Source organism: Dryobates pubescens, chromosome 11, assembly GCF_014839835.1.
Source record: "Dryobates pubescens isolate bDryPub1 chromosome 11, bDryPub1.pri, whole genome shotgun sequence".
Classification (NCBI taxonomy): domain Eukaryota; kingdom Metazoa; phylum Chordata; class Aves; order Piciformes; family Picidae; genus Dryobates; species Dryobates pubescens.
Genome location: NC_071622.1, coordinates 32704720 through 32717500, shown reverse-complemented (window position 1 = coordinate 32717500; position 12781 = coordinate 32704720). Strand labels below are relative to the sequence as shown.

The following is a 12781-nucleotide window of genomic DNA, read 5'->3' as shown; positions in this document are numbered from 1 at the left end:
TACACACAAAAATCTACTTGCCAATGGCTGCTGGCACCCAAATTGCTGGGATTTGATGTTGCCCCACTGAAGAATCTAGCATGAAGAGGTACCACCAATTTAAAACTTCAAATGGCAACTTCTGCAACAGAAGCAGCCTGCTTAAACCAACATCTCTTCACACTCAACTCATTGGCAGAAAACCCACTCCAGTGCCTCCAGGCTTCAGTTCTCAGCAGCACCGCAAGCTTACTCTGCAGGCACATTCCTGCTTGGTGGCCCCTGCAAAGCTCCATCAGCTGTAGTTACACAACCACCAGCTTACAACCCAGTTAGGAATGGCCACTGAACCAGTCTGAACCAGTTTTAAGAGAGGGAACACCACACTGCACCCTCCAGAGCCTCTACAGCTCTCCCTAGAATTCAAAGCCTTAAGGGATGTTTGGGTTGGTTTGTTTTAAGCCTTCAGAGGGGTTCCATGTAATCAACATGAGGAGTTGGAGATCATGCACCCCAGCCAGCTTTCAAACACTTACAGAGAGCCCCAAAACAAACCACACACATCCCCACTTTGTCAGTGCAATGGGAACTAGCACATAGCCATCTCCTCCAAGGAGAGAGCTGCAAAAGAAGCATTAGAGTCATAGAATCACAGCCATAGAAAGGCCTAGGCTGGAACAGACCTCAGAGATGATCTAATCCAACCTCCCTGCCACAGGCAGGGACACCTCTCAACTAGCCCAGGTTACTCAAGGCCCATTCCAACCTGGTTTTGAACATCTCCAAGGAGGGGGCATCCACAACCTCTCGGACAATCCATTCCAGTCTTGCCACCCTTGTAGAGAAGAATTTCTCCCTAAAAATCCAATCTAAACCTATTCTCCTTCAATTTAAATCCATTTTCCCTTAGACACTCTTGTAAAAAGCCCCTCTGCAGCCTTCCTGTAGGATCCCTTCAGGTACTGGAAGGCAGCTCTAAGGTCCCCCTGGAGTCTTCTCTTCTCCAGGCTGAGCAACCCCAGCTCCCTCAGCCTATCCTCATAGCAGAGGCATTCCAGCCCCTGTATTATCTTAGTGGCCTCCTCTGGTCTTGTTCCAACAGATCTATGTCCCTCTGACAGTGGGGGCACCAGAACTGGACGCAGAAATATGAGGACATTGTTGTGGTGAAGTGAATCATGCAGCAAACCCAAGTCATGCTGCCAAGGAGAGGAATGCTACAGGCAGGCTTTCAACCAGAGCCTGCTGTGGGCAATGAAGAACCACAGTGAAAAAGCTCTGTAGCCAACATTTTACTATACAGTCAACTTTATTTGTCTGTTCTCATTTCTCAGGAATCAACTTGTTTCTGTAAAATGAAGTTACAAGACTAGTGCAAGTTAATCAGGAACAGAAAGCAGAATGTCTTCAGGGAACACAGGTGCTAACTTTACAAGCAAGTTAAGATGTAAAGGCTCAAAAAGGCTGACAGAAGAACTGACCATGTTATGCTCCTTGTGTGAAGGGATATGTCCAGAAGCTTTAACTTAAGTTTCCATCTTTCACAAACTGAGCTCTAGCCTGCAGTACCTCACAAAAGCTTTCTCACCTTGGATATTGCCACACTGTAGGGAAAAAAAAACAATAATTATATATATTTCTTGTTGTTGTTGTTTTGTTTGTGCATGGACATTAACAAGTACCAAAAAAAGTAATAACCAACAGGTCATTTTATAATCCTTTAACTACAACAGAAAGTGCAACACTAAAGAGACGTCTCCTGCCTACTGAAAATTTCATCTACCTTCACAAAGCTAACCCTGAATGTACACATTACATCCTAGAACACACACAAATCTGGTCTGGAAGTGTCCTGGCAGAAGTATGGAAAGCATGCTTACAGCTCTGGTAAGCAAAAAGACACAGAGCAAACACCAGTGAGAAGTGATTATGTCTGGAAACAAAGAGAAATTCGAGAGGTCTGAATCTTCACTACTGGTTGAAAACAAAATCCCACGACATCTGTTGATTCTGCAGCTTGATTTGCATTGAAGGACTGGCTGCTAAGCTTCTCATCTGAAGAACCACCACAAACAATCAAGAGCTGCTAGCTCTATTAGAGTTAAGTCTACTGGATCCACAGAAGACCTGTTTATTAAATGGCAGACTGAGCCAGATTGACTTTTGCAGGAAGAGGTCCTACTTCTTCGTGCTCTTCATTCTTGCATCTAACCACCACCAGTGCAGAGGAGGGGTATCTGTTCAGTTTTTGTTCATTCATGTATTCCAAATCTCCATAGATGCTCAGCTTCTGAAACAGTCAAACAATTTACTGTAAGACAGAGACCCTCCATACCCTGAATGAAATGCAACTCATTCCATGGCTGCACTCCTGAGGGCTGCAGCCCTTCAGCACAAGCTAACTCAGGCTTTCTGTAACCTCTGAAATTCATGGCTGGCACTAGAGTTGAGTCAAAAGAAATGTATTAAATCCCTCAGAACTCCAGCAGGTAGAGTGCTTGTACTGTGCAGATACTCTGAGAGCTTTGCCTGTGCCAGAAGTGCAGGGACCTCTCTGGGCAATGAGTAGGGATGTCAGTTCAGCCAGTCCCCCTCTGATCAGGCTCTCTTGTGCACTTTTCATTACTGATTTGCCTGGATCAAACCTAGAGTGGGTTCCACCTCCCCCATCCCACTGCCAGGATGGGTTTATCCCCAGAGAAATTAGAAGCAGCCTGCATTTGTTCAGAGTAATCTGAAGGATGTCAAGAGCAGAGCACTACCAACCAAGAGGTATCATATCTAGGCTGAGGAAGGCTTGAAGTACCAACTGCCCACAGGAATAAGGAAGTTGCTTATCTCTAAAATCATTATTTAAATAAAACTGGCTTGATAGCCACACCCACAAAATAAACCCCCTCTTTCTAGATGAACCTGCCTCCAAAATGTCTCATAGTCTCTAGACAGCTGCAGCAGAGCAGAAAAGTAATGAACACAAGATAGCCTGAGTCAGAAAGCAGCCTTACCTCCGAGGGAACATACTGCTCCACAGCTGTGGCTACAGTGGCACAGCAGATCCAGAGCAGCACCAACACTGACAGCACCAGTGTGGTGGTTAATATCCAACTGGAATTTCTGAAAGGAAGAGAATGTTACTGAATTTCATATACTGAGTACCAGACAATGGTCTAAACATTTCAGCTCCGTTTACAGTGCATTTCCTGCTGATTCACCAGTCTCCAGCTCTTCCAGCTACACAGGCCCCTTCAGACTCCTGGGTACCAGAAGACCTCATTAGTATCTGACTTGAAAGACACCAAAGACTTTCTGGATTCTGTTTATTTGCCATCAGCATCCTCCCATTCAGTTATCAACACAGATTTTTCTGTCTTGTATTTGGGCTGCAGTTCACTGATCCTTCAGGTGTAAACTTTCTCCTTTAAAAGTAATCAGAGTAAGGGAAAGAACTCCTCTCTGCTCTGCTGAGACCCCACCTCCAATACTGCCTCCAGTTCTGGCATCCTTAGCATAGGTGAGCCCAGAGGAGGGCCACAAAGATGATCCAAGGGCTGGAACACCTCTGCTATGAGCATAGGCTGAGGAGCTGGGCTTGTTCATGCTAGAGAAGAGGGTCTCTGGGGGCACTTTAGAGCTGCCTTCCTATAGCTGAAGGGATCCTACAGGAAGGCTTCAGAGGGAGTTCTCAGGAGAGTATCTAGAGACAAGGGTGAATGGTTTTAAGCTGAGGGAGTGCAGGGCTAGACCAGATCTTAGGAAGAAGAGGACACAGTCTCAAACTGCACCAGGGGAGGTTTAGGCTCAAGGTGAGGTGAAAGTTCTTCACAGAGAGTTGTTAGCTGTTGAAATGTGCTGCCCAGGGAGGTGGTGGAGTCACCATCCCTGGAGGTGTTCAAGAGGGGACTGGATGCGGCACTTGGAGCCATGGTTTAGTAGTCATGAGGTCTTGGGTGACAGGTTGGACTTGATGATCTTTGAGGTCCTTTCCAACCTTATTGATTCTATGGTTCTAAGTTTTTCAGTACAAGGGTGGTGGGACTCTGGAATAGGCTACCTAGGGAAGCTGGTGTTGAAGGCCAAGTTGGATGAGGCCAAGTCTCAATCTAACAGATTTGTAGCACCTTGAGATCTTACAGCATAGCAAGGGCCATTATGCAGAATGCTATGTCCAGTTCTGGGCCCCTCAGTTCAGGAAGGACCTCAGGGAAGTGCTTGAGAGAGTCCAGGTCAGAGCCACAAAGATGCTGAAGGCAGTGGAACATCTCTCTGCTGAGGAAAGGCTGAGGGAGTTGGGGCTCTTCAGCTTGGAGCAGAGGAGCCTGAGGGGTGACCTCATTCCTGTTTATGAAGATGTGCAGGGCAGCGTCTGCTCGGTGATGTCCAGTGACAGGACAAGGGGCACTGGGAGCAAGCTGGAGCAGAGGAGGTTCCACAGGAACAGAAGGGAAAACTTTTTCCCTGTGAGGGTGCCAGAGCCCTGGAACAGGCTGCCCAGAGCAGTTGTAGAGTCTCCTTCTCTGGAGACATTCCAAACCTGCCTGGATGTGTTTCCTGTGTAACCTGCCCTGGGTCATCCTGCTCTGGCAGGGGGGGGGTTGGACTGGATGGTCTCTGGAGGTCCTTTCCAACCCCTAACATTCTGTGCTTCTGTAAACATGAATGCACCAAAAGAAGGGTACCAGCTGGTCCTCTGAAGCATCACACCATACAGGAAACCTCCCTAGCTGAGGCCCCTTCCCACTCCTATCAGTGTGTGATTGTGTGACTCTTATTCTCCTCCTCAGCAGGTACTGCCAGGCTAGAACATACATACATGGAAAGACACTTGAAAAAGCCTTCGGTTTCTCGCTCTTCAAAGAGGCCTCTGTAGGGCTGGGAACTCCCTGGGCGCAGGTCTGCTGAAATACAACAGCAGAAAAGAGCAGTCAGGAAAGCACCACAAAGAGAAGACCCAAACACCACACAGTCTGTCAACACAGAGAGGCTAAGAGGAAGATTTTCAATGGCTCTAGCTTGCATTCCCAGCAGAGCCTGGTTTGTGCCACAGACTTCGCCATACAGCCTGCACAGCAAACAATTATATTTCAGCTTGCTAAAAACCTGCTTTCACATGCCACCTGCAACTGCTTGCTTTATTTTCCCTTGCACTTTTGCATTTGCCCTTCCAAAGCACAAAGAACAACTTACAGGCTGTTTTACCCAGTGACAAGGATCCTCTTGAATCCGCAGTTTCCTGCTCGAGCTGTGGAACGTACTGTACTTCTGGCTTTGACTAGAACAAAAGCAGGAGTTAGGAGATGCTGCCTGCAAGCTTCCACTCATCTCAACAATTTCCACTTTTTCAGAGCTCATATGGAATTTATTCTGGGGTGGATTAGAAGGGCTGTGGTTAGTAGGTCGAGAGAGGTTCTCCACCCCCTCTCCTCTGCCCTGCTGAGGCTGCATCTGGAATATTGCATCCAGTTCTGGGCTCCTCAGTTCAAGAAGGACCTCAGGGAACTGCTTGAAAGAATCCAGCACAAAGTCCCAAAAAATGATAAGGGAGTGGAACATCTTTGTTATGAGGAGAGACTGAGGGAGCTGAGGGCTCCTTAGCTTGGAGAGGAGGGGACTGGGTGACCTCATTCATGTTTATAAAGATATAAAGGGTGAGTGTCCAGAGGATGGAGCCAGGTGATGCCCAGTGACAGGACAAGGGGCAATGGGTGGGAAGTTGAGGCATAGGAAATTCCATGGAAAGAGGAGGAAACTGTGATGGAACACTGGAACAATCTGCCCAGGGGGGTTGTGGAGTCTCCCTCTCTGGAGATATTCAAAACCCACCTGGATGTGTTCCTGTGTGACCTGCTCTAGGTGATCCTGCTCTGGCAGGGGGGTTGGACTGGATGATCTTTCCAGGTCCCTTCCAATCCCTAACATTCTGTGATTCTGTGAAGTTAACCTTAAGGCATGCACCACTTTCTCAAGTTTGATTTACCACCTCCCCTAGTCCTAAAGGCAGTGAAGCACTAGCAAAAGTGAAACACTTTTGACTGCTTAGAGTCAAGTCTCTCTCTTCTGTGACTGGAAGGAGCAGAGTTAACCATTTAGCAGCCACACCACCAATGATAAACAGCAGGCACCTGGAATATGACAATTTTGCCATCATCTGCCTGAAGGTAGAAAGTCCACGAGGATGTTATGAAGCTCTGAGCTGAATCCATCATGTCACTCCAGAATGATCTCACCAGTGTCAGAGGAAAAAGGAGATGAATTCTTGGCATCAGGGACATTAACTGCAAGCACAACAACCACAGGTTTTCCATTTGATTTAGGTGAAAAGGACGGAAGACATGTTCTTGCTCACCCCTCACCCCAGGCCTAGATTTCAGTCCTTGGGAAGGAAGATCCATTTTCCATCTGAAGAAATGTAAGAAGAGAGAAGGCATGCTGAACAGAAAACAAGTGGGTGGTATTTGAAAAACATGTCAGCTACTTACTTGCTCCTGCCTTAACTCGGCAAATGGCAACTGATTCTGGCATCCAAGATGGCAAGCATATTGTTCATCAGATTGGGAGTATGCTTCAGTACAGGCTGCAAGGGAGAAGTTCCCCAAATGAGAAGATAAATTCTGCATTGCAGTTAAGAAAACATTTTCAGTAGAAGCTGGAATAGAAACAAAGCAGCAGCCAAAGGACTGGCAATCCCTTTTTGCAGGGGAAGACACAGCAATCGCTCCAAGGGCAGCGCTTACTCTGAGGACTAAGGAAGGCTAAGGAATCAGAGCTCAGACAGATGAGGTGGCTGAAATCTGAATGCAACCAGAGCAACCAATCTGGGCAAACTCAGGGATACAAGTTTTCAGTCACCTGTTCACTACCACTTCAGTTTTCCTTCTCCATATCAGGTAAAACATCCCTTTTTACCTCAGAGAACAGAGATGGAATCCCCAAACGAAGGGCCATTAAAGCATTACATCTCTCTGAGGTCACAGCATCACAGGAAAACCAAAGGAGCATTTTCCTACTAGTGGGAAGAGCACAGAAACTTCTCTGAAAGTATTACTGAATTTTTTTTTAATGAAAAATGAAATCCAGTCAGTTTTACAGGTAGCTTCCATGACTTGTTCTCTAAAGATCCTAAAGACCAGGAAATCGAAGTTATTCAGAGAGGACAATGTAGATTACTCTGCCCATGGAAAAATCAGACAGACAGTACATGGGCAGAGCTCCTCCTCAAAACTCTTAGAGGTGAGGTGGACAATGTTGCAGCTCCACCTGAGCTGAAGAACCAAACTGAGTAGCAGCACAGAGGACAGCAGCTCTCCCAGCTTTCCATCACCACAAAGGCCACAGAGCTGGCATGAAGCAAGGCATCAGCAGCTGAACATTTGAGTATTGAGCTCACAGCACCTGAACTCCATGGTACAACTGCCACCAAACTAATGTTTGCAGGCATAAAGAAGCATCAGAAGACAGAACTGAGCAGATCAGCCAAGATGCATCTTGCCAAGCACAGAATACTTAGTCAGGGCACCAAGCAGTCTAACAGATTACAGAACATAAGCCAGCAAAAGACAACAGTCTCAGGAAGGAGGGTTAGAACAGAAAGTAAGCAACTGTTCAATTACCTCTACATGTGCTCTAGTGCTTCATTACCCTTTTTATGGCACTCTTTCCTGCCTGGTTTGACAACTAGACTGACATGCTGTACCCACAGCTACACACAGTGTATGACAGACTCCAGCACTAGCCCATTCTTGGAGTATTTAGTGCAGTTTTGTGTCACATCAGCATCTTTGCATGTCAGGCTCTCTCCTTGCCAACCTTCCCTCAGCTCTCTAAGCTAGCCACTAGCCTTCTTGTTTTTATGAGCTACTGAGAGGATGAAAGCCTCCTTTGAGTGCTGGCTTGGTGCTTAATTGTAGTGAAAATACAGACAGCAACTACCTGAATCAGCTGCCTCAATATGAGATGAAAGCCCTATAGGATTCCAGCCCCAGTATTAACTGGCCTATGGTGCAGAGAGCTCATCTTCACTGTGACATTTCTGCTCTAACCCAGATAATCTGAGAGAATTAGTCACCAGGATTTAATGACCTACTTCAAGCAAAACATGTACCTCATTCCCAAGAGTTTAGCTGCAGGTAAACCTCAGGAGGCCACAAGTTACAAGGCAGACTGCACATTAAGATGTGTTCTTATTCTGTCTGAAGAATTCCCTTCTATATAGCAGTTTGTCAGGAACTGTAAATGGGACCGATTGCCACATGGAATTATTAAAGGAAAGCTGTGAATCTGACTGGATTTTTTCCCAGCCATTTTGTGTTTCCTATGACAAACTGCAGTACAATGAAGCAGTCCCTATTTATTTACAGAGATTGATGATACTTCAGAAGCTCAGGAGAATAGCAACACTGAGGATCAGAGAAGGAGAAACCCACGGACACCAACCAACCATCCCCCAAGCTTTTTTAATACGCTGTACATAAAACTTTAGGAAGCTGTTAAACAAAACCAGGAAGCAACTGAAGCAATCCCACCAGCTTAATACCACCCTCTCAGATGTTCCTGCTCTTCCCTGAGTCATGCCTCTGTGTTACAGGCTGTGGAAGGAGTCCTGAAGCCCTTACCAGAGTCGCATTCCAGCTTGGTCCGATTCAGGTCAATGCCATCGTCCACAAACTGACAAATGGAGAAGAGTCTGCAGCCCCTCTGGCACGCATACAGCTCCTCTTCCTGGGGAGGCACAAGAGAAGGCTGGCACCCCTCCATCCCATAATGCATTGTGAGGAACCAAAGGCTTTTGGTGGGTGTTTTTTTTCCCCTTTGGTTTGGTTGTGGTTTTTGGGGGGTTTGGGTTGCTGGGGTTTTGCCCCCTTTTATGGGAGTACTACACAAAGCCATCCACCAGAGCATCAACCTCCACCCCTCTACTAGAGCTAGAATCATAGAATGGGCTGGGCTGGAAGGGATCTCTGAAGCTTATCTAGTCCAAGCCTCCTGCAGTCAGCAGGGACATCCTCCACTAGATCAGGTTGCCCAGAGCTCTGTTGAGCCTGACCTTGAATATCCGCAAAGTCAGAAGCCTGACCTTGAGGATCTCCAAGGTCAGAAGCCAGCTAAAGGTGACACTAAAGATGATCCAAAATAAAACCAAACACACCAATGGATTTATTTCAAGCAGAGCTCCTCATTCTTCACTGGGGCAGACCTGCTTTTCTAAGTCCAGTACTACAACTGTCAAGCAAAGCTGCTCTGTATTCCCTATAAAGGCATCGAATTGAAACATAGGAGCTGCTGCTGTGAAAGATCTACTGATGTTTAACCCTGCAAAGAGTTCTTCCAGCTCAAAACAGTCAAACCCAATGGGACAGGAGGGGGGTGGGGGCAAGGAAAAAAGGAGTCACTTTGGCAGTGCATTACAGTGTATCTACCAGGAATGATCAGAACCACAACAGCTGTAACGATGAGATTATCTTTTGATGTACTGTACCAGTATCCTGGTTAGCTGCTTTCTGGCCAAACCAGCCCCACAAACACACATTTTTTATTACATTGAGCTGAAAGGGAAAAGTGCAGCTATGAACATGATGCAAAACGCTGAAAATCTACACCTGATTCCAATACCTGAAGGGATCCTACAGGAAGGCTACAGAGGGACTTTCTATAAGGGTGTTTAGAGACAGGACAAGGGGGAATGGTTTGAAGTTGAGGCAGAGCAGGGTTAGACTGGACCTTAAGAAGAAATTCTTCACTAGGAGGGTGGTGAGACTCTGGAATAGGCTGCCCAGGGAGGTTGTGGATACCTCCTCCCTGGGGGTGTTGAAGGCCAGGTTGGATGAGGCCTTGAACAGCTGAGTCTAGCTGAGAGGTGTCCCTGCCCACGGTGGGGGGGTTGGAGAAGATGATCTCTGAGGTCCCTTCCGACCTGAGCTACTCCAGGACTCCATGACACACCCAGTATGACACACCCAGTATTTCTTCTGCCCACAGTACCAAAGGGATGGATGTATGTCCACTTTCCACATACAGTGCTGCCCATCTCGCACAACTACAGCCAGCCTCTATTACCTAAGAGCTCCTGCTGACACCCTAGCATCAGTCAGGCCCACCAAACCCACCAATCACTCCACCACGCAAAACAACTGCAGCCAGCTGCTGTACAGCTGGCAAATGGACTCTGAACTAATCTAACAAAAACTAAACACACCACACCTTACTGCATAAGCTACAGTAAATTAAGTGGCCATTGTCACAGAGCACTGGAACAGGCTCCCCAGAGAGAGATTGGTTGTGGAGTCTCCTTCTCTGGAGACCTTCAAGCTCTGTCTGGAGGTGCCCCTGTGTGACCTGTGCTGGATTCTGTGGTCCTGCTCGAGCAGGGGGGTTGGACTCAGAGATCTCCAGAGGTCCCTTCCAAACCCTAACATCCTGTGATTGTCTCTCACCACAAGTTCACATCTTTAGAAGTCTAAATGTAGAAAACTGTGAATTTAAGTTAAAGCCTCCCTCTGACAACGTGGCTTAGACGATTATGGTGCTGCAGAAAACATGCTCTGTAATTTGATACCCAGACAGGATTTGCTTTAGCAGACATATTTCTATGGCAGTCTTCCATGGGAGCCTCAGTGAAGCTTGCTTTACTTTCCAGTGACAACTAAACCAATTCCCTTTTGTGACAAACAGACTAAAGTCAAAGGAAGAGATGAGTCTCTTATCTGACAGCTCCATCAACACTCACACAATTCCAAAGCACAGTAAAGTTCTCAGAGATATCAGCCTTCCTTCAACAAGTCTGGTAACAAAGCCAAAAACACTGTATCAAACTAGAATGGGAATGTACTGGGGTAATGTTTAGTCCTACTGGGGTAATGTTTAGTCCTATTTCTTGGGTTTAACAGAATCATAGAATTGTTAGGGTTGGAAGGGACCTCAAGTATCATCTAGTTCCAACACCCCTGCCATGGGCAGCAACACCTGCCCATGACAGTTTTCTCCTGTCATCGCAAGTAGGCACCCAAAAATGCCCTAAATGCAGACATTAAGCTGACTTCTATTCCACACAACTCCCAGCTGCTTCTCTCTGTGGGGATACCTGCATCAGCTGGAGTCACAGGATCAGAGGATGTCAGGGGTTGGAAGGGACCTCTGGAGGTCTTCCAGTCCAACCTCCCTTCCAGAACCGAACCATAGAATCTAACACAGGTCGCACAGGATGGGTCCTTGAAAATCCCCAGAGAAGGAGACTCCACAACCTCTCTGGGCAGCCTGTTCCAGTGCTCTGGGACCCTTACAGTAAAGTCCTTCCTCATGTTGAGGTGGAACTTCCTGTGCTGTAGTTTACATCTATTGCCCCTTGTCCTGTCACAGGGCACAGGTGAGCAGAGACTGTCCCTTCCTTCCTGACATCCAGCCCTCAGATATTTATAGCCATTGATTAGATCCCCTCTCAGACTTCCCTCCAGAATAAACAGCCTCAGGTCTTTCAGCCTTTCCTGATAAGGCAGTGTTCCAACTTAAGCACCACATAAAGGCAGACAAAGCTCTGTTACTTAACAGTGTCACTATTTCCACCTGGCTGCTGCCCTTGTGTGAAGGCTGCTCCCATCATTTAAGAGTTCAACCTGCTCCATAGCTGCAGCTGATAATAAAGCACATCACCAGGAAAGAGGAGATTTTTGGTGCTAGATGTTCCAAATACAAGCCAGCAGTTCAAACCTGTACAACAGCTTGAACCAGCAGCAAGATCTGGAGTATGAAATGAGATTCCCATCAGACATTCTCTCATTAGGTTAAGAAAATTCCGTGCAAACAAATCAAAATACAGGCTGAAGGCTCTGGTAAGCTACTAATTTATCACCATTTACACTTCACCTTTCATCACCCAAGCATCACACTGGCACCCTGGCTCGGGACCTCTGGCCTGTCATGAACACAGCACTGCTTTAGCACCTCAAAATACTCAAGAGCCTAGATTACAGCTGCCTCTTTATGAGCAGGAAGAACAACAACAAAAAAAAGCAGCAGATCCTCCGAATCCACAGAAGTACCCTGCACCAGCAGAGCTACCCTTTGAAAGCAGCGTTTCTTTGGCAAGCTACAACCTAATCATCTGTTTTCAAAACAAAGTATCTGTCCACAGAAGCCACTGCGTTCGCTGCTTTGGGGAGATGGAAATCTAAGCCAGCTGAGACTTGCCACGGAAGAACAGCAGCGGGCTGCTCGCTGCACCCGAGCGCTGCGAACATCAGCTTCCTGCGTGTTTATGCCTACTCCAAGACCGCTCCAGCACTGCTTGAGAAAACACGCACGGGGGCCCGCCTCGGAAAGGGCTGCTGCCCGAGAAACCCCGGCCTTCTCCCTCTGGCTCTGAAGCACAAAACAAGGGGCTGCGGGGGGAGAGGGGCAAGCGACAGCCGAGGGGACAGCCGCGCCGGGGAGGCCGGATCCGTGCTGCCCGTCAGCACCGCAGCACAGCTCCCGGGGAAAGGAGACGGGGAGAGCGGCCGAGCCCGGGAAGGCGCTGGCCCCACCGAGCGGCGGCGGAGCCGTGAGGCAGGATCCGCCCGTACCTTGGGGTAGGTGTGTAGGGAGTAGGTCAGCTGGCAGGCGCGGTGACACGACGCCGTGTTACCCAACACGGAGTCAAAGGCTTCGGACGAGGCGGCAGGCAACGGCCCAGCTGCCTGAGGGCTGCTGCCGCCGCCGCTCACCAAGAGCGCCAGGGCGATAGGCAGGCAGAGGAGGCTACCCCGCCGCGCCGCCATCTTCCTGCTCCTCCTCCCACAGGCCCCGCAGACGACAACAGCGTTGCGGCAATCTC

General features: G+C 47.9%; 1 protein-coding gene across 2 annotated transcripts; it reads right to left on the bottom strand.

The window, feature by feature from the left end:
- Positions 1 to 1609: 1609 nt before the first annotated feature.
- TMEM59 (transmembrane protein 59) lies at positions 1610 to 12737 on the bottom strand. Of its 2 annotated transcripts, none has more exons than XM_054165498.1 (8): positions 12531 to 12737; positions 8589 to 8694; positions 6456 to 6550; positions 6099 to 6251; positions 5164 to 5248; positions 4790 to 4874; positions 2985 to 3093; positions 1610 to 2269 (listed from the first exon to the last, which is right to left on the bottom strand). In XM_054165498.1, exons 1-8 carry the CDS (start codon positions 12723 to 12725, stop codon positions 2114 to 2116), a joined length of 984 nt encoding a protein of 327 aa, XP_054021473.1. In that variant the 5' UTR covers positions 12726 to 12737; the 3' UTR covers positions 1610 to 2113. The 2 variants fall into 2 exon arrangements, with proteins under 2 accessions (XP_054021473.1, XP_054021474.1); XM_054165499.1 differs by having other exon boundaries at positions 4790 to 4871.
- Positions 12738 to 12781: the final 44 nt, after the last annotated feature.